The sequence below is a fragment of the Ostrinia nubilalis genome, chromosome 11 (assembly GCF_963855985.1).
Source record: "Ostrinia nubilalis chromosome 11, ilOstNubi1.1, whole genome shotgun sequence".
Classification (NCBI taxonomy): Eukaryota; Metazoa; Arthropoda; class Insecta; order Lepidoptera; family Crambidae; genus Ostrinia; species Ostrinia nubilalis.
Window position 1 is genome coordinate 6,234,338 of NC_087098.1, and position 27,471 is coordinate 6,261,808.

The 27,471-nt window shown below is 35.0% G+C and overlaps 1 protein-coding gene across 1 annotated transcript in view; it reads right to left on the reverse strand.

Moving 5' to 3' along the window:
- Nucleotides 1-526: 526 nt before the first annotated feature.
- The window catches only part of LOC135076106 (prominin-1-A), a 35,333-nt gene continuing 8,388 nt past the window's right edge, over nucleotides 527-27,471 (reverse strand). Inside the window, exons 5-18 of the mRNA XM_063970563.1 lie at nucleotides 17,278-17,373; nucleotides 13,796-13,998; nucleotides 13,165-13,300; nucleotides 12,462-12,632; nucleotides 11,933-12,032; nucleotides 9,664-9,745; nucleotides 8,923-9,086; nucleotides 8,171-8,392; nucleotides 7,700-7,815; nucleotides 5,680-5,870; nucleotides 4,894-5,052; nucleotides 2,802-2,941; nucleotides 2,176-2,235; nucleotides 527-891 (exon numbers count right to left, since the gene is read on the reverse strand). Coding sequence (XP_063826633.1) covers nucleotides 858-891; nucleotides 2,176-2,235; nucleotides 2,802-2,941; nucleotides 4,894-5,052; nucleotides 5,680-5,870; nucleotides 7,700-7,815; nucleotides 8,171-8,392; nucleotides 8,923-9,086; nucleotides 9,664-9,745; nucleotides 11,933-12,032; nucleotides 12,462-12,632; nucleotides 13,165-13,300; nucleotides 13,796-13,998; nucleotides 17,278-17,373 — 1,874 coding nt within the window. The 3' untranslated portion in view covers nucleotides 527-857. The remainder of the gene's footprint in view (nucleotides 892-2,175; nucleotides 2,236-2,801; nucleotides 2,942-4,893; nucleotides 5,053-5,679; nucleotides 5,871-7,699; nucleotides 7,816-8,170; nucleotides 8,393-8,922; nucleotides 9,087-9,663; nucleotides 9,746-11,932; nucleotides 12,033-12,461; nucleotides 12,633-13,164; nucleotides 13,301-13,795; nucleotides 13,999-17,277; nucleotides 17,374-27,471) is intronic.

Sequence of the window (27,471 nt, forward strand, 5' to 3'; positions counted from 1 at the left end):
CTTTAACTTTGACAAAATGTCAAAAATCTGTCAAACTCCATACAAAAAGCACCGGTTATCGTTATAGTTACGGTCAAAGTTTGGTGGTGCAACTCAGTCTTAATGTTTAGGTCTAATGTCATAACTGAAAACTGGACTTTACATTCATTGTATACAAACCAATTAATATTCATTATATGAGAGCTGTAACCATGCAGGACTATTTAAATCAGCGGTTTGTAGGTCACATAAGTGATTAAGCAGTTAACGCAAAGTAATCGAGAGCTGAATTATTTGATCCTTAGTGCAGTGTAGGTATTATTTTCAATGTAATATTAAATTATGTTTGTTGCAAAAACTAACCTGGAAGTAATTGTGACACAATGCAATTGTATTAACTACTTTGAACTCAGTGCAAGTACAATAAAAACAAAGAAGGGTTTATTTGTTTGACATCTATAATTTATTTTGGTTACTAATATCTTATCTAATCATATAATTATCTTGTAAACCAAAACAATATTACCTATATTTATTTATATACCGACTAAGTAAAGTTAATATTTATACTTGTTTAACACTTACCCTGAGTTAAAGCTAGACGCTAAATAGAAAGAACAGTTAACCGGAATTTTACTGTGATTTGCTATTAATAGTTCAGCCTAACTTTGGAGTTAATTAATCAATCGAAAAGTTTATAATGAATATAACAACAAATAATATTTACATACATTGTTAATTTTAAACCTCTAGTACATTTATTCATAGATTCTGATAAGAATATGTTTCAATCAAGAATAATGTTGATAAAGATCTTAATATCCCGAATAGGATATTTTGTGCTGGTAACATTAGTAGTTAGAATGTTGCATTCTGTTTCACCAACTGTCACTTCTGGGTGCTGGCGGTGGTCTGAAAATGTAAACATTTTTTTAAAGCGAACATAGGTACTCAATAGGTTAGAGGTAACACAAATAGCATAGTAGCAAATAATAGGTATGTGCGTATATTTATCTTCACACCTCTCGTACCCATCACTGTAACTCCTATGTAGCCAGTATCTAATAAAAACCCAACCAATGAAGGTCAAGTTAGATTTCCTGAATTTTATTTCTTTCTATAAGCAAGCTGTAATTGTAAATGTGGGTCCGTGGCCGAGTCCCCCAGTATTTGACGCACCCGTGGTGGACGCCCCCGATTTAAATAAATTTAATATCATATTTTTTTCGGCTTTTGCACTAAGTACAGTCAACGAAAAAAGTTTCACAAGCTAATTATTATACTAAACTATGCATGTTTGACGCTATTTATGCAATCTGGGAGCAAAATTTTAACCCAAAACCAGCAGTAGTAAGAAACCAAAAACTTTTGTAGGAATTATTTTAATTTCATTAGATTCATTTTTGTGTTTAATTCTACTGGCCTAATAAATATTTATTCGTTTATAAACATTTTTGTGCCTGACTGTACATTTGATTAAAAATTGCTTCAAATCGAATTTAACTGACCGGGGGCGTCGACCACGGGTGCGTCGAAAACTGGGGGACTCGGCCACGGACCCGTAAATGTACGTGCATTCATTTAGTTAACCTCTGCTTAAGTTTAACCTACGAACAATGGCAGTGCAATTGTATCAATTAGTCAATACTGCTGGGAACAATCATCCCACTCTTAGTCGATTAACGTCCCACTGGAGGGCCAAAGTACTTTCCCGAACACCTCAGGCGAGGTTCCACTAATTCGTTTAAATAGTACTAACCTAAGCGTACTCATTTTGTCTAAATATACGGACAGAGGCTCTAAACATTTTGTATCAGTTTAGAATACAGGTTTATACAGATAAGGCGAGTGAGCTTTACATGTGTGGTGGCTCGCTACTGATTGTTTTTCAAAAGTTTTGACAGACAATACACTATCGTTATGTGCATATAGGTACACGTACACACACAAGTAAAGCTCACTCGCCTTCGTGAGTTGCAAGAAGTATACTGTAAATTATTCATACTGTAAATTTGAGATGTTTGACATTGTTATGAATTTTCAGAAAATGTAATAAAAACGTTTTATCATTCGCTTTATCATACACTGATCTATGTATTAAATACGAGTACATTTTATCCTACCGTCTGATACAGACAATAAATGTTGTGAGCCCCTGACTAATAATTACATTATGAACATTCAGAAGTTACCAACCCTGGGGTATTCCAATTACTGCCGTCGCACATCGCCGTGGTTGGGGTACTTTCTTGATGTCTGTTGATGGAATACTCTATTAACAACATTATTGTGTCTTTATAACGCTTGATAAATGCATGTTTTTGACTAAGCATGACTACTTATAGTATTAAATAGAGTAAGTAAAACAAGTAAAATAGCTTAAGCATCCAAAGCCACATCGGTAAGCTGTTTGCAACTAAAATCTGTCAGTCAAGTTATTACATAGGTCCCGATCAGTCTGTCACTACTATGACCACAGAGCATGGAATCGCGGGCGGCGCGCGACGATTTCATGCTCTGTGACTATGGCCATTATTCATTAAGGCTGAGTTGCACCACCTAACTTTGACCGTAACTATAACGATAACCGGTGTTTTTTATATGGAGTTTGACAGATTTTTAGTTAAAATAAGATGGTGCAACCCAGCCTAAGTATGTTTATTTACTAGCCAAGCGTTAGACACTTTAAATAGTTCGAGTGCAGGTAGTAAATGCTTAAAGAGATTGATAAGCATGCTACGCCACATAATGTAGCGATCACTTTCTCATATAAAATACATAATGTTTTTGCATTAGTTTTATTTCAGACATACATAACATACCCTGATCCAAGATTGGTGAGCGTCATAGTCTCGTGAGCTCGGATCTTCCACCCATAGGTGCGCCATAGCCTGACGCACAATGGAGTGAGTGCAGAACACCATAAGAGCCCGAGGAGGACACCACAGAACCACCAGCCATGCTGTGGAATTCAAATCTATTTAGTATGACACTTCAGTATTAAAAAGTCCTCTTTAAAGTTAACTTATGCATAAACGACCCAAACATTGAACCCTTGTCATACTAGATGTGATTAAATTTTGGATATGGGTTTTGGATGTTTGATTTACTACCACTACCATCTTATCAGTAGTAAATTTAACACCATCTATGGCTATTTTATATTTTATACTAACACCCTCACTAATAAAACTTAAACGCTCCTTGAACAGTGATTTAAAGTGACGTTTAGTATGGAAATGTCATTTTAAAACAGTGTTCAACAACTGTGTAATTTTTTATTAGTAAGGGGGTAAATATTTAGTCCATAAACACGTGTCAATGCTATAGTTTTTTTAGAGAAACAAACGATAAAACTAATGCGAATGACCTGTACGTTAAATTCATTGAACGAATAAATTCTAGAATTAACGCTTTGTAGCATGCAGACATTTTAATTTGACAATAATCTGCATCATATCGTAAACAAACATTGTGCGAATGATATTTCCAGCTTTTGCGTAGGTGAAAAACTCAAAAAGGACCACGATAAGGTTTTTATATTATTTTCTAAATGTCACAGTCATTACACGTTCGAAGCGTTTCAGAAAAATATTATTTAAGGACCCTGATTTGATCTTTATGTTTATAAGATAAAAGCAATCATTTTTAGATTGGTAATCTCCCAAAGAGGGTACATAAAATATTTAGCAAAGATTGAGAAAAAGAAAACCCTGACCCAGGTGGTTTGAAAATGTAAAACGTTAAATCCATACTAATATTTAATATTAAAAGTATTTTAACAGAATTTCTAGTTCCATTAAAAATTAACTAAATAAAGAAAACCAAATGAAGTCGAAAAGTCTTTGCTTTATTGAATTTTGGGGTAAATAAATTGGGAAGAGTGCTCCCAAAAGTGATTCCCGGCAAACACTGAATGGCTTTTTGGTTCGGGAGATAATAGGGAATTCTATTTGCGTTAACTGAATCGAAATGCATAAAAATCTCATGAAGTTAGCGTAGGTCATTGACACCTAATCGTGCAGTCCCTTTTGTGTCGAGGGCCGAGTGCATGCTCGCGATAAGGGCGTTAGTTTGAATGAAAAATTGCATTCGCAAATGTTTTTCAGAGAATAATATTAAAGTTGGTTGGTTATTGATTCAAATTGCAGTTGTTTGCATTCGAGAATGACTTTGAGGTAATTATTATCGCTTGTCTGGCCTGATTCGAGTACTTCGTGTTCTGGAATATTACGAATGGGATCACGCTGAGGGATCATATAATATAATGTTGAATCATCAATGCTTAGTATCGGGATACGCCGTGTGGTGACGACAGAGTAGAATACATTTGTCACCAACCCCTACTCTTCCCTTGGGTGTCGTAAGAGGCGACTTATGGACTACACATTAAACAGAAAACGGGCAGCAGCGATGTCTGATAAACATTAATCTTTTAAACTGCGATCTCTAATCCGACTGCCAAGCGTGGAAATTATGGCAAAACCCTTCACTAAAGTGGAGGAGGCTCATAGTCCAATACAGTCCATAGGCTGTAAAGGGCTGTTGATGATGGATGCGTCGATGATAACCGCTTCTCATGAGCATATGACCTTTTCTGATATCATCACCATAGTTTCAGCCACAGGACGTCTGCTGAACCTCCCCCAATGTTTTCCATAATGACCGGTTGGTAGCGGCCTGCATCCAGCGCCTTTCTACTACCTTTTTGAATAATATTTTCAAATTAATAAGCATGTCACCCAAGCTACTTACCAAAGAAGAGATGTACTTAGAGCAAAATAAAGTCCGCAAGGCAGAGTATACGGCATTATTTACCACTACCATCAGTCAATTTATGTAGATGATCAGCTGACTCTATTAGAGTAACCTTTTCTGACATAAGTATTGTTATGGGTAACTAAAGGTTCTTACCAAAGAAGAGATGTACTTAGAGCACAACAAAGTCCGCAAGGCAGAGTAGACGGCGAACAAGGGTTTACACCTCGCAGCGTGCTTGCCCACCGACATAAGCACGTGGGTCCTCCAGGCCGCTGCATGCGATATCAGCCGGGACACGTACATTGATACTTTCTGGTAAGAAAAACTATTGATTAGGTATTAATTAAAAATCTTAAGTGTAACTTTATGGTTTTAAAGTAGGAATCTTGGCTAAAATCGGGAAAAAAATTCACAGTTCCGATTGTTTTGCTACAGCAGACTGCTTGAGACCACAGTTTATAAAATGTCGTGTTGAGAATCGTTTTTCCTCTATTTTTGTTGAAATGGAACGCGTAAGTTAAAATCTTATAGTACTCCTGGCAACTAACATAATTTGGTTTAAAAATCATCAATGTAACTGTTATTATTCGGTCAGAAAAGTTAAATGACAAAATTGTTTTTTCATTTCACTATGATCCTTACTAAGATCATGTTGAGGTGATGATGTTAATCCTCTTGAAATATAATGAGGAGTAATCGGTAACACGTGAAATTTTGTGTTTCGGTAACATCTAATGAGCAATAGTGGTGCAGTCTGGAGCACTAAATTGGGGCCATTGTTTCCACAGTTAATCATATTCTTTCTTTAAAATACCAAACATTGTATTTTCGATATTGTTGGTGGAATGTGGATAAAGGAATGAAGGAGTCAGTGTACCTATGACGACCATGCATCGAATAACTATAGCATAAAATACCAAATTAAGATCAAATTCTTACCTTCTGCGCTATCACATCTCCTTGGTTGTCAATATAATACTGAGCTGTGTATATGTGGCTCAGAGAAATGTTCAGTTTTCTTCTAAACGGCATCAGCTGTAGTTCCAACTCTGTGAGTTTGTACACAACGTCTGCTCTCACTTGTTCTAACGGCTTTATGCTCGTCATGTACACTCTTCTGGTGCGAGTGGCTAGATTAGGAAAACAAATAAAATAAAATAATTATAGGCCCCCATTAAGTGGACCGACGATCTGGTGAAGGTCGCAGAAAGAGCCTGGATGAGGGCAGCGAAGGACCGGTCGTTGTGAAGATCCTTAAGGGAGGCCTTTTTCCAGCAGTGGACGTCATTTGGCTGAAATGAACGAACGAACGAATGAACGATATTGTCTTTTGATTTATTGGCATACGGTTTATCTGCACATCTTTCGGTGATCTAAGAATAACCTAACATCTTAGGTAACATTTTTTTTTGATGGAGGTAGTAGCAACCTATTTTGTAAATGACCTAGTAACGATTATGAAACCTTTGGATATAAATTACCTAGAGTCAGTTATTGACTATCACAATACTATGAGTAGATTTGTAGACGTCAAAGATGAAGATATAAAACAAACTATCTAAAAAGATGTAAAAAGTACAATATTATTGACTTTATTCAATCTTAGAAAACATGAACGCAAATCAATAGTTACAAATCCTTACTTAGCAAGTCTGAACTTCAAAGAAGCACACGTGATCCTCTTTGAAATTTAAAGGTCGAGTTTTGAGAATACTATGCAGACAACTTACTAAGTATAGAAACTAGACTTTGCTAAAAATGGTGCAGCTGCAGACAGGGTATAAAAATAAATTCTCAAATGTGGGTGGCTCTACATTAAGTTTTCTTGATTATACCTACCGAGATCTATTTCTTTAGATTGATTTATTATTTGTATTATGCAGTATAGCCGGTTTCGTCGCTATAAGGCTCTCTCTAATTTCATCATCATCATTTCAGCCATAGGACGTCAACTGCTGAACATAGGCCTCCCCCAATTTCCCCTCTCTAATTTATTAGAAGCAAATGGTGGATCCGGCTTACAATCCTCACGCTGGTCATATGGGTTGGGAAGGCTTCGTGTTCTAAAATTACCATGCATAAACAACTGAAGATTCCTCTTCAAGAAATCTACATCGAAAGACAGTCTAAAACTAATAGCGCAAGTATACTATTGTCGGCCGTTTGGTGTAGTGGTTCAGAACGGACTACTATGCCGAGAGGTCCCGGGTTCGATTCCCGGCCGGGCAGAAATTGAAATGATGAATTTTAATTTCTGTGACGGGTCTGGGTGTTACTATGTATAATATGTATGTATTTAAATAAAAAAGTATATAAGTAGTATATCCGTTAAGCTAGCACCCATAACACAAGCATTTTAATTGCTTACTTTGGGGCTAGATGGCGCTGTGTGAGATTGTCCAAAGATATTTGTCCAAAGATATTTACTATGCAGGAAATTGACCCAGAGGAAGCGTGAGCCCGCACACCGAAGTATGGGCGACACATCCTACTAATATTATAAATGCGAAAGTTTGGATGTTTGTTTCTCTTTCACGCAAAAACTACAGAACGGATTTTGATGAAACTTTACAGTATTATTGTTTATAATAACATATAGGCTATAATTTATGACGATCTGTGACAAACGAAGCCGCGGGCAAAAGCTAGTGGTAAATATAACCAAAGCGCCTGTTTACACTATACGTCTCTCAATTTCCCGCATAGTGTACTTGCGCCATTAGTTCTAGAAAGTCTTTCGATGTAGATTTCTTGAAAAAGAAGCTTCAGTTGTTTATGCAAGTTAATTTTAGAACATCAGGCCTTCCCAACCCATCTGGCCAGCGGGTGGAGTATAAGTCAAATCCAGCATTTGTTGAATCTGTTCGGCTCATTCATTCAGTGTACTTGCACCATAAGATTTGTCAGGCAATCTATAGAACTAGTTTGTCTGTAGAGCATTAGTATAATCGGATATTACCCATCGTCTCCAGGCGGCCGGCGGTCGTCAGGTCGGAAACCTGGGCGGCCACGTTTTGAAGTTGGTCCACTAAAGACGGCAAATCCCTTCCGACTATCGGTCCGTTGTAATCCATCCTTGAAAGAGATTATCACGTTTGTTCAATTTCAAAAGGTTAAAGTGTAAGGCTATAAATAACCAACCTAATTCAAAATAGCTTCTCTGAACAAGATGTGCCAGTACCAATTCGCTGGTAATATTTTTGAGACATCGTTATAGTGATTAAATATGCAAACGGATATAGAGAACTTATCCTCGGTTATTGATTTGAGATTTTAGGCTTGAGAATGCTCAACAATTAGAAACATTTACACATTTAAGGAATACCTCCAGTTTCTCAATGCAGAAACCAGAGGATATCACATTTATAAGGAATTAGGTACTCGTAGTAAGATTGCTAATAGTTATTATTTATTACACTAAAACACTCACCTATACTTTGCTAAGTTAACATCCGAGACCACAAGCATCCGAGTCAATAGTCTATTAAAGTTCAAAGATATGGTTTTCAGAAGACCGACATCAATGGAAGAAGCCAGTCTTCCCAAATCCGCTTGCAGCTCCTCCCATTCAAAATAGGAAGTCTCTTTGTTGACATCCAATACTTTGTCTAACTGGAACACGATGTAGGCTGGACGGTCTTTTTCACAATCCCTAAAAAAAAATATTAATTTATGTACTTTTTAGTAACATAGATTTGCACAAACTACAGATAATGTGAAAGAATACAGGCAAACTTATTTCTATAATTTCAGGCGTCCGATGAGATAATAGTATTTTTTGTTGAATGTACTTTATTTTTTGACATTTAATTTTTATCATGGCTTCATCTAGGAAGTTAGTTAATTTTCTTGGTACTTAGATAACAGTTTATCCCAGAAAATTCATTTCCGAAGTCACAGATATTAATAGTGACCATTATCAGGAGTGGCCTCAAAGTGTTTTGTGTGTGGTTAATGTTGCTAGGAATATTTTAGAAAAATCTATGTCACTTGCACTGCTAAAGACCTTACTGATATTATAATTATTATTCCTTACTTTATTTATATCAAAAGCTTCTTATAGGATAGGTCTTAAACTTAACAATATCTCTCTATGTAATGTACAAATTCCTTGTATCGTGATTCGTAGCTTCTTTAGGCATTACGGCCCGTCATTAAAAGGTAAAAAATGTCCAAAAATACCTCAAAAAATCCTTAACAGAGACATCAATGGTGACGTTGTCAAGGTCCCTGAAGAGTGCATCAAAGATTCCCTCGTCCTTGTGGAGCAAAGGAGAGGGCCTGTCCAGGAGGGCAGTCAATGTCTCGTATTGGGGCTTGTCCCACAGAGGGTGGCAGACGTAAACCTGATTAAATAATAATGATTTAATAAACGAGCTGACAGTTTAAGAGTGTCTATGGAAGCTAAGATAGATTGGAGAAAATAGCTATGGCGAAAATCTAAACACTTGAGGATAATGATGGTCACTATAAGATTGATCGCATGCATGTGGTCTATTCCGAATGGTTAATACATACCACCATAAATATTATGTGATGTACCATCGGCAACAGAGTTAACTATCCATTGCCTGTCATGTCGTCTCGTTCTATCGCAAAGAATCGCCATTTGATGAGGCCGTGTGTACAGTGTACAGCCTTAGCCTCAATTTTATTTTTCACTTGAATGCATTAATAGTAGGTAAAATGATTATCACAGAACTATTCTTATTAGTACGCTATTAGTAGGAAAATGATCTGAATTAAGCCGTTTTAAGACATAAACCAATCTTAATTTCCTTTTCGTATCCAAACGTATTTACAATACGTTATGTATAGAACAAATTAAACAAATGTATTGAGGTTGAACGCCTAAAAGGAAAACATAAGCAAAATGCCAACACCGTAAAACCGTTCGTTGTTTGTGAACGTAATAGCACTCACCTCTGCGTGTCCTGTGATAAGGAAAATAGCTGATATCATGCCCCATAAAATAAGGGATGAGAAACACAGCCAGACTGCAGACCTGGAATAAAACGTGGAATTTGACCTACTGGATCTATTTTAGGAAAATCTAGAAAATTCGAAATTAGATTTATTTAACTTTTTGTGATAGGTACGGAATGGTTGTTTCTACTAATTATAGCTTTTCCTACGGCATTGATAGAGTACCTACTATTATTCTTAGGAAAACATCCCCTTTAAGTACTAACTAATACTTAAACGGCTACTATATCACAGTGTTATGGTGCTACGGGCTTGTCCATATAGACCAACGCATTTGTATTTGGAAATAATAAACTTAAAAAATTGGAATTGTCTAAGGTGGGAATCAAACCGACGACTTTTCGCTTGCCAGGCGACTTCTCTTACTTACAAGATGCGACTTTTAACGCTACAAGTTTTTAATAAGCAATGTAGTATCTATGTCGCAGTCGGATTGTATAATCCGCCGTTTTACATTACCACTAGGCATTTTACATTACAGCTCTGTTTTGTAATACGGCGGTTCAACGTTTAGGCGGATTGTCATTGCGATACGTTCTTCAATACGGCGGCCCACGTTTAGCCGCATCGTACTTCTATAGATTGTAGGGTGACCATACTTACAAAATAAAACAATGTTTAATGAAAATAAATTTTAATAAGACAGATTTTAAGAATTATTACCTTCGTTACTGTATACTAAATAATATATTTGGCTTCAGTACTTTTTTTTTACTTATTTATAAATCACAAGGGATAGCCATCTAAAAAAAAGTAACTCAAAACAATTAGACTTTTCTAAACATTTTAAGAATTAATTAGATATTTGGCTTTAGTCTTTTTTAGACATTAAAAATGATCAAAGGGAACAGGTAACTCAAAACAATAAAGTTTTAGTCATTTTTTCTGGGTTATTTTTCTTTAAGATAAAATTATCTTCACCGGCCACTGCCATGATTTCATATTTTTACACTAATAATATTGTGTAGGATTCCGCCGAACACCAGAATCCATAGCCACTTTGTCCGGCAGCGCCACGGTATTGAAAATAGGAACTAAAAACTGTCAAAGCGGCGGGTAATGACACGCTGTTTTACATTACGGCTAGCCGTATTGAAGAACGTTTGGCGCCGAATACATTCCGGCGGATTTTCATTCAGCCGTATTCAATCCGGCTAAACGTTAATCCGCCGTATTACAAAACAGAGCTGTAATGCAAAATGCCTAGCTGTAATGTAAAACGGCGGATTATACAATCTGACTGCGACATCTACACTACAATACAGGTATTGAAAAATAGACTTTTCCCGAAGGATTTCAATTGTATTAATATACAGGGTGTCCCAGAATGGGTGAATCAAACTGATAGGGGAGGTAGCTCTACTAATGTACTATCCAAAAAAAATATGAAAAAAAAAATAAAGCGCATTAGGAAACAAAATAACATTTTTTTGAAAAAGTGAAAATAAATCAGCTTTCCCTAAGTATCTGGCTATAATTGCTGCGTTTGGAGTTTATTTGTAGTTTTTTCTTACTAATATTAATTGTACATGATCGCTTGGTTTATCTGTAAACAAACTTTTGAAAATAATGACGAGATTTCAAGTTTAGAGCACTTTATTAAAAAAAAAAAACCGAACCCAAACATTTTTTTTCATATTTTTTTGGGATAATCCATTAGTAGAGCTACCTCCCCTATCAGTTTGATTCACCCATTCTGGAACACCCTGTATAAATAAAATCTTGTTTGTCGAACACCTACAGCTGGATTCCCGGTAGGTTATCTCTGAGTGGGACGTGGGTAGAAAGCAGAAAAACCTTGTTGTCAAACTTAGCGGAGTGAGAAACAACCCCAAAGAGCTTATGTAACTTAATTTGGGATGTTTGAAGGTTACAACCTTTGATATAGAAAGGTGCGTATAGTGTACTAAAAGCTATGCGTATAGTGTAACACTAGTTTTAGCCTGCAGCTTCACCCGCGTGAAATTCAGTTTGAAACAGATAGTAATAATAGTCCATTCTTATAATTCTGAATTGAGAATTTTAGCTTAAGCGTACTCATTTTCATTTTCTACTTAAGTAAATACTTTTCACATTTGGGTAAAGAAACCGGGGGTTAGTTAACACTGTGAAGTTTCATCAAAATACGTTTAGTAGTTTAAATTGCGTGATATAGTAACAAACATATTTACAAACTTTCATATTTATATTAGTAGTAAATACTCACACTTGTAGAGTACGCTTGCCGTGGTCTTTGGCGTGGCCGCAGCCACACATCATGGCGAATATTACGAGGAGCATGATGAAAGCAAATATTACCACACAAGCTGAAAAAAAAAATGTTTTCGTTTTAATTTAAAAAAAATTCTAACAGTCAGGGATTTGAAAATGGAGACGTCATTTGTGTGCGTTCCAAGTTTAAAAAATTGATAGTGACGTCACAGATTTGAAAATAGAGACCAACTGTCATTTAATTTTCTTTTTTGCGTTGTTCAATATTCGCAAGTAAAAAAGTTAAACACTTTTTTTTAATAATTATGTTTGCATTAATTTATACATAAAATTGACACTTTTTTCTTTTCTTTTTTAGGGAACAAGTCAGGTAACTAAGTTTTAGTCCATCGTTTCATGATATGTTTTCCCTACTTAGTACCTCAAGACAACGAATCTCTCTGATAAAACTCTGCTATAACATAACTGGTAGGTTTTACATACATAGGTATCTGTCAATAAAAGAGTATCATTATTTGACTTACCCAACATAAGTGCCCATCTCCAAAAATCGTATTTCTGCACTCGTTCCAAACCCGACTCTATGCGCCTTGACACAGAATGCAAACCTGCTGTGAGATGGCGTACTATATCGTTCAAAACGTTTGAAGATTCGTGGACTGATTGACGTCGAGTTTCTATGTCATTGAGGATATCTGAAATGTATTAAATTAATTGAAGAAGGCTCAAGAGATTTGAAGTTCACATTAGAATCATGGAAAAATTGGTTTCAATTTTGTATAAGATACTGGAATTTATTTAACTTATAAAGCCTCTAAAAACGCTTGTTACTGATTTAATTCAGCAGTACAACAGTACAAAATACAAATCAAAAGAATAAAATACTTGATTTTGTGACTCAGTAAAAATATCTGCGTAATACCATGTTAAAAGCAAATAATTAATATTTCTGATTTCAAAGAGTAATTAATTACGATATCTAGTGAAGATTCCGAAGACTTTGGCATTTTTTTCAAGGCATCTTAAATTACTATAAATTAGCTTCTTTCGACCTGGTTGCCGTAAATTTTAAAATAATACTAAATATCTGCGTAAAATCGTATCTTTGAAGTTTGGTAACTATTTAGACTTAAGGATTTTCTATTTTCAACAAAAATCTATCCTTTTTCAGAAAAGGTTAACCTTTGATTATTAATGTGATCATTTACGTACTTTAAACAAGCTTACCTTTCCTAGCCTGGACGGTCTGAGTTGCAATAGCGGCGGGCAAAGTTTTGAACTCCTGGCGAGCGGTGGATATGGCCTGGGTCAGATTATGGACCCCTAGTGTCCGTAGATCCAATAATTGCTTCTCGCGAAGTATCTGTGTGGAAATTAATGAGAGATTAATGCCCGTTTTCACTATCATCACCATCAATCCCTAAATTTAAAGTGACCCCTATGTTAACAAATAACAGGAATTTTGTCTAATAGGGGTCACTTAAAATTAGGGATTGATGGTGAAAACGGGCATAAAGATAGGTATGGTGAGCTGTGGGCTTTAATTTTACTGGAAGCTTTGAAGTATTTGATGGGAAATTAGTGAGATTTTTTTATGAAAACTAGTCCAATGTGAAACTCGTATGTAGCAGTTTGTACAAATTATATTTTTGAGGGTAAGAACTAAACTTAGTTAGTTTTAAACGCCTGAAAGATTTTGACGGGATCAAATTCCTTTAGGCGTTAATACTGTAAACTGTAAGGCAAGCGTTTAGGTAGGTAAACTTTAAATAAACCTTAGTACTTTTGACAAAGCTGACCAAGCTAATCATCCTGAGTAAAGCAATTAGAAAACTCCTCTCAATTGATAGATACTTACTAGTTCGAACTTCATTTTCATCTCCAAAGAATTAGTATTGACGGTGTCACACAGCGGCATATCTTTAAGATTGCAGAATTTCTTCAGGTTGTCCAGTTGGCGAGCCAAGTCGTTGATCCTGTCTGATGCTGCAGCGGTCAAGGCACCGGCCTTCATGCTGACGTCACGCAGCGATGATATTTTTGAGGAGATATCTTCGCTTTCTGGAATGACGTAAGGATATAAATAGTTTAAGGTGTGTGTTGCTTGTTTTAATAATTTTGGTTGAAGAGAAGCTGATTTAACTGCAGTTAATTTAAAATTGAAATTTAATGGGTATGTCGCAGTCGGATTGTATAATCCGCCGTTTTACATTACCACTAGGCATTTTACATTACAGCTCTGTTTTGTAATACGGCGGCATAACGTTTAGGCGGATTGAATACGGCTGAATGAAAATCCGCCGGAATGTATTCGGCGCTAAACGTTCTTCAATACGGCTAGCCGCAATGTAAAACAGCGTGTCATTACCCGCCGCTTTGACAGTTTTTAGTTCCCATTTTCAATAACGTGGCGCTGCCTGACATAACAACAACAATGGCGTCGGATGCAGAAAATGTGTTGCTGAATTACGGAGTTATTTCTGAATCTAATAAAGAAAACGTTATAAATATGTGTGTCGACAGTGAGTTTAAGAACAATTTTAACTTGCAATTGAATAATTTATATTCTTCACAATGTGGAACAGTCAGAAAACCGTGGACAAGGGACCGAGTTTTGGAGGTTATCAAAACCGCTAAAGTGGCTATGGATTCTGGTGTTCGGCGGAATCCTACTAAATATTATTGGTGCAAAAAGACAAGCCAGATATTATCATTTCTTAAAATGTTTAGAAAAGTTTAATTGTTTTGAGATTCTTTTATTTCAAGATGTTTGTACCTTGTGATTACTCATTATGTTTAAAAATTACTAAAGCCAAATATTTTATTACATTACTAGCGTTCGCCCGCGACTAATTAAACGAGGTCCACGCGTACGAACGCGTGGACCTCGTTTAATTACTAATGATGTTGATAGATGGCGTTTCACGGCTTCCCCGCATGAATAATTTACGAACGTCAAAATGTTTTGTCCAGCGCGAGAATATTTTAACCAATGACGATAGATTGCGCTTTTTACCAACGTCTTATTTATTTATTTATTGAAATTTGGTTGGTCACATATCGTCTTAAATTATAGCCTATATGTTAATCTGGGTTAGACAATAATACTGTAGAGTTTCAACAAAATCCGTTCAGCAGTTTTTGCGTCAAAGAGTAACAAACATCCAGACATCATGACATCCAAACTTTCGCATTTATAATATTAGTACGAAGTACGATTAATTTTCAAAAAAAGTTTAAATGACTAAAGCCAAATATATAATTTACTTACTTACAGTAACGAAGATAATAATTGTTACTTAATTACTAAGGAATATCGTGAGAAGAAATCTGTCTTATTAAAATTAAAATTTATTTTCATTAAACATTGTTTTATTTTGTAAGTATGGTCACCCTACAATCTAAATAGTAGTACGATGCGGCTAAACGTGGGCCGCCGTATTGAAGAACGTATCGCAATGACAATCCGCCTAAACGTTGAACCGCCGTATTACAAAACAGAGCTGTAATGTAAAATGCCTAGTGGTAATGTAAAACGGCGGATTATACAATCCGACTGCGACAGGTATACAAAGTCCGCAATCGAGTCTTATTTTGTCATTAGAACACTTTTAAGGGTAAAATATCAATGTACAAAAACATTTATTTAGACTCAGTGAGCTTAGTCAGATTCAAGAATTTCTTTAGTGTAGATTACTTACCAAATTAGCAATTTTAGTTATAGCTAATTACATTTATGTTTTATAACAAAAAGGCTGATCGTGTCAGATATTGGCATAAATTATTGTCTAAGAACTTTTCCTCCCACACATTTCTTAATTTGAAGGCGCTTCAACTTTTGTTGTTTCAACAAACTTACTCGTGTAATACAGCTTCAAAGAAAATAAGATGAAGAGAACTTGTTGAGTCAAACATGAGTTCTGTTTGAGTATATCACGCAACATTTGAGGCACTCTTTGAAAATTGACGCCCTCATCAACACTTCTGTCGTAATTAATTTCCAAGAGTTAATAATAGGAGTTGTTTTACGAGGGCAAATATAATGGTTAATATTCAAGGAATATTATGAACTTAAATTAAGTAAGTGATCCTTCTTATAATTTAGCCTTATGTCGACATGCCTAAATGAAAAATATGCCTAAGTTTTTTAATACGAGTATGACAGTTGTATGTAATACTCGAATAACTTGATCAGCAATAAACAATTACATATTATGTAAATAAACAATAAATTAGATAATTATTATCTAATTGTTTATTTATTTTTTATTATTCCCGCCGCCGCTGTACTATTGTGGTATTTGTGGTGAACCCACTCGTTACACAAGCATAATAAAAACAATATGACGAATCTATAAGGATTTCGTTTTTTGCCATTTGGCTACGGAACCCTAAAAAAATTAGCTTACCACAAGGTACCAAACAGGACTTTATAAAAAAAAATGTGTAGCGTTATAATTAGGAATTACTTATTAGGCAAGCATTTCACACTCAGAAAAATAATTAAAAATAAATACAATTCTGCTTATAAGACCCGAGATTGGTGCTAAATCTTCTATCCTTGGATTAAACTTTAATTTTAGTACAATGATATTTGCTATTGTCCTAGTCTTTCTTCAGAGGTCGCGATAGCAAGATCTAGTTTAATTGTTATGAAACAGCCTAGAGGATTTCAATTTCTTGACATTCAAATCGTTATTATGAGCTTAGTGAAAGCGTTTGTTTAATGTTTGCGTTGTTATTTCAGACTTTAATTACTTTGGAATTCGCTTAGCGGCGTATAATGGCGGGGTCTAGAACAATAGGTATAAATGGTTTATAGGAATTAGTAATTCGAGTGATGTAGCAGTGTTTTTGGGTTGGAGGATTTCAGCAGTTAGATAACTAAAGCTTCAATCACACCAACACGTGCAGATTGCCATTGCCGGCGCGATCATGTCGCGAACCTGTCATTGGTCGCACGACCTGTCATTGTGCCAGCTATGGCGATCTGCACGCGTTGGTGTGGTTGAAGCTTAACTAGTATATTTTTAGTGTCTATATTTTAAGCAAAATATAATTAAGTATTTGAGTGAGTTTTTGAGACCCAATATTTTAAGTAAAGAAATGGTTAGGTACTCGTAAGTATACCTGCGTATTTCTGGAGCTTTTTTTTTTATAATTTCATCATACTCGCATTCGAGTTCAGAAAGTTAACGGTTTTAGAGTTACTCTTACCTACATAATTTTGTATTTTTACTTGTCAATTAAGGCATACAAAGACAATATATTGAATCTTAAAGTTTTTACATTGTAATAGAAAAATTCTACAGGAACTTGCTATTGTGCTGCAGAAATTACCTGATATAATATCAGCCAGAGAATCAAAAACCAATTCGATGCCGCTCTCCGACGATATCGCTTGCTGTATAGGCTCGCCCAACAGAACCTCGGCGTCTGCAAACGAACGAACAGAATCATAAATCAACAATGAATCATGAATCAGATAATTAGAAAATTTATTATTCCATCTCGAACTCTAGACATTTTGAGATGTTGCGGTTGTTTGTTTAGTTTAGGAAGTGTAAACCTTATTTAATCATCTGTTTTGATTCATGGAATGAAATCATTCAGGAAATGATAGGACTTGTACAAACTTAAGGCTTGGTATTTCTGCTAAAGTAGGTATTTCGCGCTGTCAAAATCTGCGCGCGCAATACTTCGCCGAAGACAGCGCGCCAAAGAGCTCTCGCGGCTACACAGTATAGAAATACGCAGTTTAGAAATACGCAGTTGGTTAGGTTAGGTTGACTTCCTTCCGTTCAAGCGTCACACTCACAACACTTTCTAATACAAATCATATCCAAGTGATACAAATTAAAACAACTTTCAAAATTTTTGGGAATATATTTTAGAATCGAATAAATATAGAATATAACTGCCAAAGTAAACACGGTTCAAAGAGGCGTGGCGTCACCGACCTTCCGGGAGTTCCGCGCCGGCTAAAAGAATTTCAAGATTACGTCACCCGACCTATCGGTAGATCCTCGGGAGCTTGAGCGATTGGAAAAACATTTTATGATCAGTTACTCGTAGTGGCGATTATTTAGAGCTTGGATAATAAATTAATTCACGAAACTTTGAATGAGGTTAATTACATTAATCAGTACACGCATCAATTTTGTTCAGTCTTTTTGTTTATTAATAAATAAAAATATCATACTAAAATTGCATACATATTTGTTTGTATTGGTCTGGGTGTTTTCTTTCCATAATTTATGTATAACGTATGTACGGGGCTCTGTATCGAAAATCACTATGAGCAATGAGCATCACACACGGTTACCTGGAGTGCATTACCGCAGCAAAATTTTTATAAATATTGTGCTTTAGAGAGTCGAGATTATAGCAGATAATTAGTCCATCGTGAGCAGAAATTTGTCCACTAATAGCAAAATTCGTTCAAATTATAGTTTTAAAGTTATTAGGAAAAAACAGATTTTGCTGGGGTAACGTTTCAAACATTACCCTGGCAAAATTTTTTTTTGAAAGTCGTTCTATTCCGGAACCAAATACATGGATAGATAGCTCTTGTTGCGTAGTAATTTGTCCACGAATAGGAAAATTTATTCGTGTTCCGGTTCTCAAGTTATTTAGAATTTTGCTGGGGTAATGTTTTGTGATGTCCCAGATCTCGTAAATGGCTCAACGCAGAAGTTTGAAAAAAATACCAATGATAGACCTTGATATGTCCAAATTAGTTCAAACATTAGTCATTGATTTGAATGATAAACACCAGTGTAATTAAAAGATTTCGAAAATCAGATAAAACGGATTTTTGAGTAAACCAGTACTCTTACAATCGAATAAAAAGGTGTAGCATGTACCCTTGGTACACCTTTATAACCACAGTAAATATAAATGATGTGGCTTTGCGCAAAAGAGAGATTTCAAGAAATCTAATTTATTTTAACGATTGGCCGAATACGCGGTTCCCTGTCTTAAATCCGTTGATATATGCTGCATCTGCCATGTTTTTGGCTAAAAGATTCTTCTGTCTTGCAGCTTAGACTTTTATTACAGACCTTAGACAGTATTTTTTATTATTTATTTGTGTCAGTGTGCTCTTCTAAAGAGTGTAAGACGATTGTATGTAGGTACTATTAAAATGTAATTTAACTCATTGGTTTTGTCTCATATTTGAGGAATGTACTATGTATCATGAGTAGAGTCTTCGTTTAAAAGGATGCGAACGATTTAAATTTCAATAGGTAGACAAAATTGATAATTCTTAATTATCAAAAATTTAAGCTTTCTCCAGTAACACTGATATTATTATACTGTGACTCATCAAAGTCATCATTGTCAAAAATATTGACAAATCGCGAACTGTCACGGCCAAAAAACTGGCACGCGTCCGTCCTCCGTAAGCGCCACCGCGCGACTGATTGAGATTGTCCAAGCCGTCATGGACGATTTTTTCCACATTTTTTAACATAGTAACTAAATAAGACGCAATATAAAAATTTCATCCGTTAAAAGCCCTCAAGTTATTTCTGAACTTTAGTTTAGTAAAAGATTTAGAATCTCAAATCGCTTATTTTAAAAATAAAACCATAAATAGAAAACGAATAGAGGTAACTTTGGGAATTTATTCTATCGAGTCAACTTCATCAAATCGTGTTTCCATCCGTTAATAGCCCTAGAAAATATCCTCAACTATGCCCAATAAAAATCTTAGCCTTTAATTTTACTGTTTAGTACCTCAAAAATGAAAAATGAAAACCTCATTTTCGCCATTTTCTCTGCTACCCGGCCTTAAGGCTTGGTATTTCTGCTAAAGTAGGTATTTCGCGCTGTCAAAATCTGCGCGCGCAATACTTCGCCGAAGACAGCGCGCCAAAGAGCTCTCGCGGCTACACAGTATAGAAATACGCAGTTTAGAAATACGCAGTTGGTTAGGTTAGGTTGACTTCCTTCCGTTCAAGCGTCACACTCACAGCATTTTCTAATACAAATCATATCCAAGTGATAGAAATTAAAACAACTTTCAAAATTTTTGGGAATATATTTTAGAATCGAATAAATATAGAATATAACTGCCAAAGTAAACACGGTTCAAAGAGGCGTGGCGTCACCCGACCTTCCGGAAGTTCCGCGCCGGCTAAAAGAATTTTAAGATTACGTCACCCGACCTATCGGTAGATCCCCGGGAGCTTGAGCGATTGGAAAAACATTTTATGATCAGTTACTCGTAGTAGCGATTATTTAGAGCTTGGATAATAAATTATAGTTGTTGCAATTCACAAAGCTTTGCATGTGGTTAATTACATTAATCAGTACACGCATCAATTTTGTTCAGTCTTTTTGTTTATTAATAAATAAAAATATCATACTAAAATTGCATACATATTTGATTGTATTGGTCTGGGTGTTTTCTTTCCATAATTTATGTATAACGTATGTACGGGGCTCTGTATCGAAAATCACTATGAGCAATGAGCATCACACACTGTTACCTGGAGTGCATTACCGCAGCAAAATTTTTATAAATGTTGTGCTTTAGAGAGTCGAGAGTATAGCAGATAATTAGTCCATCGTGAGCGGAAATTTGTCCACTAATAGCAAAATTCGTTCAAATTATAGTTTTAAAGTTATTGGCTAGAAGATTCTTTTATCTTGCAGCTTAGACCTTTAGCTACAGACCTTAGACAGTATTTTTGAAACATTCTTACGCATGGTGGAGGAAGGGACGCTCTAGAGCAGTGGTTCTTAACCGGTGGTCCGCGGACCACTGGTGGTCCCTGGAGGCATTCCAAGTGGTCCACGATGTGCACTTGCACACCTTGGTCAAAACCACTTTTAACTGATTTTTGCAGTCAAACTGGTTTTGACCGATTATGAGGTGGTCCCTGACAAGACAGAAATTTGGTAAAATGGTCCCTCATGACTTAAAGGTTAAGAACCACTGCTCTAGAGACTCAAAACTACAAGGATACACATGAACTCCAGTTTTAAATCCGTTGATATCTGCTGCATCTGCCATGTTTTTGGCTATAAGATTCTTCTATCTTACGGCTTAGACCTTTAGCTACAGACCTTAGACAGTATTTTTGTGAAAATTCTTACGCATGGTGGAGGAAGGGACGCTCTAGACACTCAAGTCTACAAGGAGTCACATCAACTCCAGTTTTAAATCCGTTGACATCTACTGCATCTGCCATCTTTTTGGGTAGAAGATTCTTCCATCTTGCAGCGTAGACCTTTAGCTACAGACCTTAGACAGTATTTTTTTGAAAATTCTTACGCATGGTGGAGGAAGGGACGCTCTAGACACTCAAGTCTACAAGGAGTCATATGAACTCCAGTTTTAAATCCGTTGACATCTGCTGCATCTGCCATCTTTTTGGCTAGAAGATTCTTCTATCTTACAGCTTAGACCTTTAGCTACAGACCTTAGACAGTATTTTTTATTATTTATTTGTGTCAGTGTGCTCTTCTAAAGAGTGTAAGACGATTGTATGTAGGTACTATTAAAATGTAATTTTAACTCATTGGTTTTGTCTCATATTTGAGGAATGTACTATGTATCATGAGTAGAGTCTTCGTTTAAAAGGATGCGAACGATTTAAATTTCAATAGGTAGACAAAATTGATAATATTCTTAATTATCAAAAATTTAAGCTTTCTCCAGTAACACTGATATCGGTCATTCTCACGATTAGGCGTTCTCAGCCTAATTACCATATCCTTTTTGAAATTTGGCTTAATTGACTTAAACGCATTTAAATATGAAACACATGAAAAGTACGAATTTAACAATCGTTAAGGCGTCAAATTATTCAAAGCGGTTTTCGCGTAAATGAGACCCAAAAATTTTATGGTCACGGTAATTAGATAAGGCTAATACTTAATCTAACGGTAATTAGAAAAAATATGTAAAATAGCAAGAAAACAATATCTTGTATTGATAAATGGCAATGCCAGATTTTGTATGGAAGGTGGCGTCTTTTTTTTTCGCGCGGCCATCGACCAAACTTTGTTTTTTGATTACAAAATAGTGTAATAAACCAAACTTACTATGGCATGTATACCTCTAAACTCAGTCTGAACTGAGTTACGAGCATTAGAAGTTTGATGATTTTCATACTAGATTTGCTTTTTGCGCGCAAGTTTTGTAAGAAATTGCAACAAAATATTGCGCTATTTTTTTATTGCGCCGATTCTGCTGCATACTGATGTCTGGAGCCTTTAATGGATGATATTGTTTGTTTACACATACAATGTCACTATTTTGTTGCAATTTCTTACAAAACTTGCGCGCAAAAAGCAAATTTAGTATGAAAATCATCAAACTTCTAATGCTCGTAACTCAGTTCAGACTGAGTTTAGAGGTATACATGTCATAGTAAGTTTGGTTTATTATACTATTTTGTAATAAAAAAACAAGGTTTGGTCAATGGCCGCGCGAAAAAAAAAAGACGCCAATTTCCGGCATTGTCTTTTGTATATAAATATATAGCGTCATAAAAAACGCTGTAGGTACACTTAATAACCCTTTGAAAAAAGGAAAACACTCATTTCTATTATTTATTGTATCAAGATATTTTCAGTATACTGCAATAATCGAGGCTATAACAGGAACACTTAGTTTCGGCCAGAAGGGGCTACGTGTCACATTTTTTCATCAGAATCTTAATCATCATTTATTTGATTTCAATGTGGTACAAACGATTTAACGTACAGATAATGGATCAGGAGATCTCACAAATTTGAATTTTCGGATATGCATATATCGAAAAATTAATTAATGATTTAAGTGATTTCCTCTTTTTAATCTATCTGCGATCAGCCATCACCCATTATCAGATTAAATTGAATTTGTAATAATGACAGTTCCAGCTCAGCATATCCCATGATTTGTCACCTCGATTCTTTTACAATAAGTTTTCAGATTGATGCTATTCGCTTTCTCCTGAGATTAAATGCAGAATTCTTAGAATTTAGAAGGGATGCAGCAAATAGATTGCATGAAGGTCTAGTCTTTGGTTGTAAGCTTTACAGGATTTTACACACCCTCTTTGACGTTTGGTATCACTTCAGTGGACTTTGTAAACCAAGGTGCACAGCTCAAGATTTTTAAAACTTTATTTTGAAAACGTTAAAGTATTTCTACATTTGCGAGGCTAAGTCGATGCCATGTCTACATAGGTTTTAGGATCCATTTGTATTAGTTTGTTCTCCAAGCTTCTTCTGTCCAGTACCCATTGCATATCACGAAGTTTTTTCTATGCATAACAAAGCAGGTAGGATGCTGTTTAGGATGGTACAAAGTGCCTATACACTCTTGCCTTGAAAAGTCCCATTGTCTGTTGATTTGTTCTCTTTTGTTCTTAATGTGATCACGCCAGGTAAGTGTCACTGTTGGAAAATCTCATCTTCTTAGGGCAAAGGTATTATGGATAGATGTTAATGGTATTATATTAGAATTAATTAATGATTTAAGATGTTAATATCAATTATACTAATAGTAAAAATAAATATCTGGTACGAGACATGTTTCATGAAGGGGTGACATCTCCTGGCCATCAGAAAGCCCCGATTTCACTCCAGGTAACTTCTTTTTGTGGGTTCACCTTAGGGGTTAAAATATACTCTTAACCCTTAATTACTCGCATAAAGAATCTTACATAACTGCTCGCATGGGGTCACAGATGACCCCAAATTGTGTGAGTAGTTTTTAATACATACTGAAATTTATAAGTAAATGAAACTATATTATTATAAAAATGCTTTATTTATTCTATAATATCTATGGGTAATAACATGAATTTCTTACTAATTATACAAAAACAAGCTAAATTAAAATAATTGTCAATAATTAACAATTTGTACTTAGGTATACTGAGATCAAAGGTAATACTAGTATTTTTTTAGGAACTCTCCGAATCATTCTTGTTACACTGTTGACAGTATATTTCAGAGTGATCATTGCACACAAATCTTGTACATTTCTTACATTTTCGATTCACTTGATTGTGCGGAGGATTGTTCGATCTCATTAGCGCTATCATGATCACTTTTTGTTATTTCATCTAACTCTGGCTCAGAACTCGACCCTCCAACTTCTTCTTCATCAGAAACATCTTCCAACCATTGCACAATTTGCTATTTTTTCCTATCTCTACTAACTCTGAAAAAAAAAGACAAAGTAGTAGTAAAACTGAATTTATCAATATTTTTATTGTTTAGAGCTGTAAAAACACATTTATAACAAACATTTATTCACTGAATATACAATAACACAAATATTATTCATAATACCGATACCTTCAGGTTCAATTGTCGTATAAACCAAAACGCTACTTTTCAGGAGAGCCAAAAAACGTTTTTTTTTTTAATAAAAAAATCGTAACTTTTTTATTTGAGAAGTTATAAAAAAATGACCAAGAGAAAACATTTTTCAATTCTTGCGATGAAAAAGTCTAGATATTTAAAAAATGGGTATCTTCAGTAGTTTTAAAGTTAGCTTGGAGTTACGTCCTTAAAAAAGGCACTCGGTGGTTTATACGACCCATTATATTGGACCTAAAAATAACTCTTTACGTCGTATTTGATTTTTTAGTAAACACGAGACTGAAATTGATGGCTTAAAGACCATTAGATGTAATTTTTTTGGTTTATATACCCATTGATAAAGTGATTTATTCAAATGTATTATTAAAACTATACATGTAAATAATGTATTGTTTACTATTTCCAGGCTTTTGTTGTTTAGAGAATTTGCACAAAGATATTTAACAGTGTAAAAACTATATTTGGTTGAGGTAGAAATAATAAATTTGCTTGCATACGAAAAATAACAAGTTTATTGTTTTTTTTTTACAATTTTGCAGGAAAATTATGGAAAAACTAATAATTTTAAACAAAACTAATCACCATAAATTTTGAACAAAAAAATACAATTACAGCAAAACATGAAGACAGCTTTCCTGGTTCTCTGCTGACTCATATTGAATTCGTTTGGTTATGATAAATTTTGCATAAAGAGAAGAGCCCCAGTATGCTCAGGAGAAGGATTTGTAATTTTTTGAGAATTTCTCTAAGGAATTTATATCTTTACAAGAAACCCAAATTTAAAGTACAGCTAAAAGTAAAGGCTAGATGACAAAATTTCAATTATTTGTCCGTCAGACAGATAATTAGAAAATATTAGACTCATATTTTTTATTTTCTTTCATAATTAAATAATAACAGTGCTACATCGAGTTGAAATGGCGCGATACGTCACGCTAGAGTAGAATTTTTACTCAAAAGTGACGTCACGCGACATTTCAACTCAATATAACACTGTAATTATTCGATTATGGAAAAAAAATATGAGTAATATTTTCTAATTTCGATTTCATTACCTAGTCATCATCCCTAATAGTACTTGTAAAGTAATAAATTATTACAGAGCATATCAAAAGGGTATAAATAGCCTTCATGAGCACACTATGGCTTGTTTGCTTTGTTTAAAAGTCTTGAATTCATCACATTTAGTCGAGATCAATTCATGAATGTACTGGACCTGGAAAGCAACCTTATATACCTACCTATCTAGTTATTATCTTTAAAAGTAGAAACAATCAACTTTATTTAACTTTTTAATTAAGAAAAACTTACTTACTGTCCATACATACATATGTGATGCAATAAACAAATGAATATGAATATGAAACAGATAATTACCATATTGAATACGTGGACTTACGACGTTGGATCCAAATATCTGGCCATATGTCTTTGGGCGTAAAAACCATTTTCAATTACGAGAGAGTTTTACATCCTGGCTTAAAAAAATGTATGGTTGATACATCTTAGCAAAAATACCAAATACAAGCATTCGGTTTTTACATCGTTTATAAGGTATTTATTTATCTTTTAGGCTATAGTTTTTTGGGGCGTATAAACATTTTTTTACCGAATTTCAATATATCGAATATACAGCTCGATAGAGAAAAAAATTCTGATTAAAATGGTATATATAACTCAATTTGGCCAAAATGGTTTATACGACAATTGAACCTGAAGGTGTCGATACACAAAATAAATACATAAAACAAAAAACTTACCTCTTCCAAAAAAGTTACGTAATTACTCGCATGGGGTCACCACTCAAGAGCGCAGCGACGCATCCTTCCACTCCCGTGAATTAGTCGCTATCAAAATACAAACTAAGACGTGTTTTATGAAGCTACCGGGGGCGCGGAGGAAATCGGGCCGCGCCAAGTGCTTCATTTTTGAATCCGAAAATGCTTTGACCCCATGCGACTAATTAAGGGTTAAATCCAACAACCATGCAGCAACTGAAGCTGAACATTTGTCATGAAATCGAATCTATTTCGAGGTTACTCTAACGAAAGTGTTTTAAAATTTTGATTGTCAGATTGGAAGAAAAGTCCGTACAGTTGTTATGCGAAAGTCTTGGTATATTTCATATTTTATCATCATACTTATTCAATCGTGAGTGCAATTTGTAGGTAATAATTTCATACAACGGTGATTATAAATATACGGTAATTAGTACATGGAAATTATAAAACGATAGTTTTTCTTCAAAATCTCCAAAATCTTCAGCGTATGCAAATACTGTCTTACTACAACGTATGAAGGCCAAAGTACTGAATCTATTTAAATTAACAACGTGGATCTACGTTCAAAAATCGAGTATAAAAATAAGGACATGGTAAATAGAAAAATTGAAAACCAAAGATTATGGTAATTATACTCTTACGCAATTCATCGACGGTACGCCAACGCAATAGACGTCTACTTGCTAACAGGTCTTAGAACTAACTAAGGGCTCGCGCCGCGCGCGTAAATGATGTGTCAAATATTATTATTTAGGCTTGTGTGCCCAAAAACAGAAAACGTCACGGGAATTAGGACTTTCGCTCGGACAAGCAGTTTTTTAATTCTAATTATTTACAGAATGGTTCTATTGAATAGATATTTTGCTATGCGTAAGACAATCTTTTGTACTCTTTAAAATGTTGAATGGAGTAAACCAAATCTATACGACATAAAAATTACAGCCAAGTTTTAACATTAAGTCGGTGTGCGGACGCGTAACGGTAATTAGAGAACAGAGGTTCATGAAATTAATTAAGTCACAAATACTTAAAATAGAGGCCTATGATTTAATGCACAACTGGATGGGGTTGTTAAGTAACATATAAAAATAATTGCATGTCTCTAATTTGTCATTTTTAACGATTTAACAGCCCGGACACGCAAAAACTAGCTCATCTGAGAATGGCCGATATTATTATACTGTGACTCATCAAAGTCATCATTGTCAAAAATATTGACAAATCGCGAACTGTCACGGCCAAAAAACTGGCACGCGTCCGTCCTCCGTAAGCGCCACCGCGCGACTGATTGAGATTGTCCAAGCCGTCATCGACGATTTTTTCCACATTTTTTAACATAGTAACTAAATAAGACGCAATATAAAAATTTCATCCGTTAAAAGCCCTCAAGTTATTTCTGAACTTTAGTTTAGTAAAA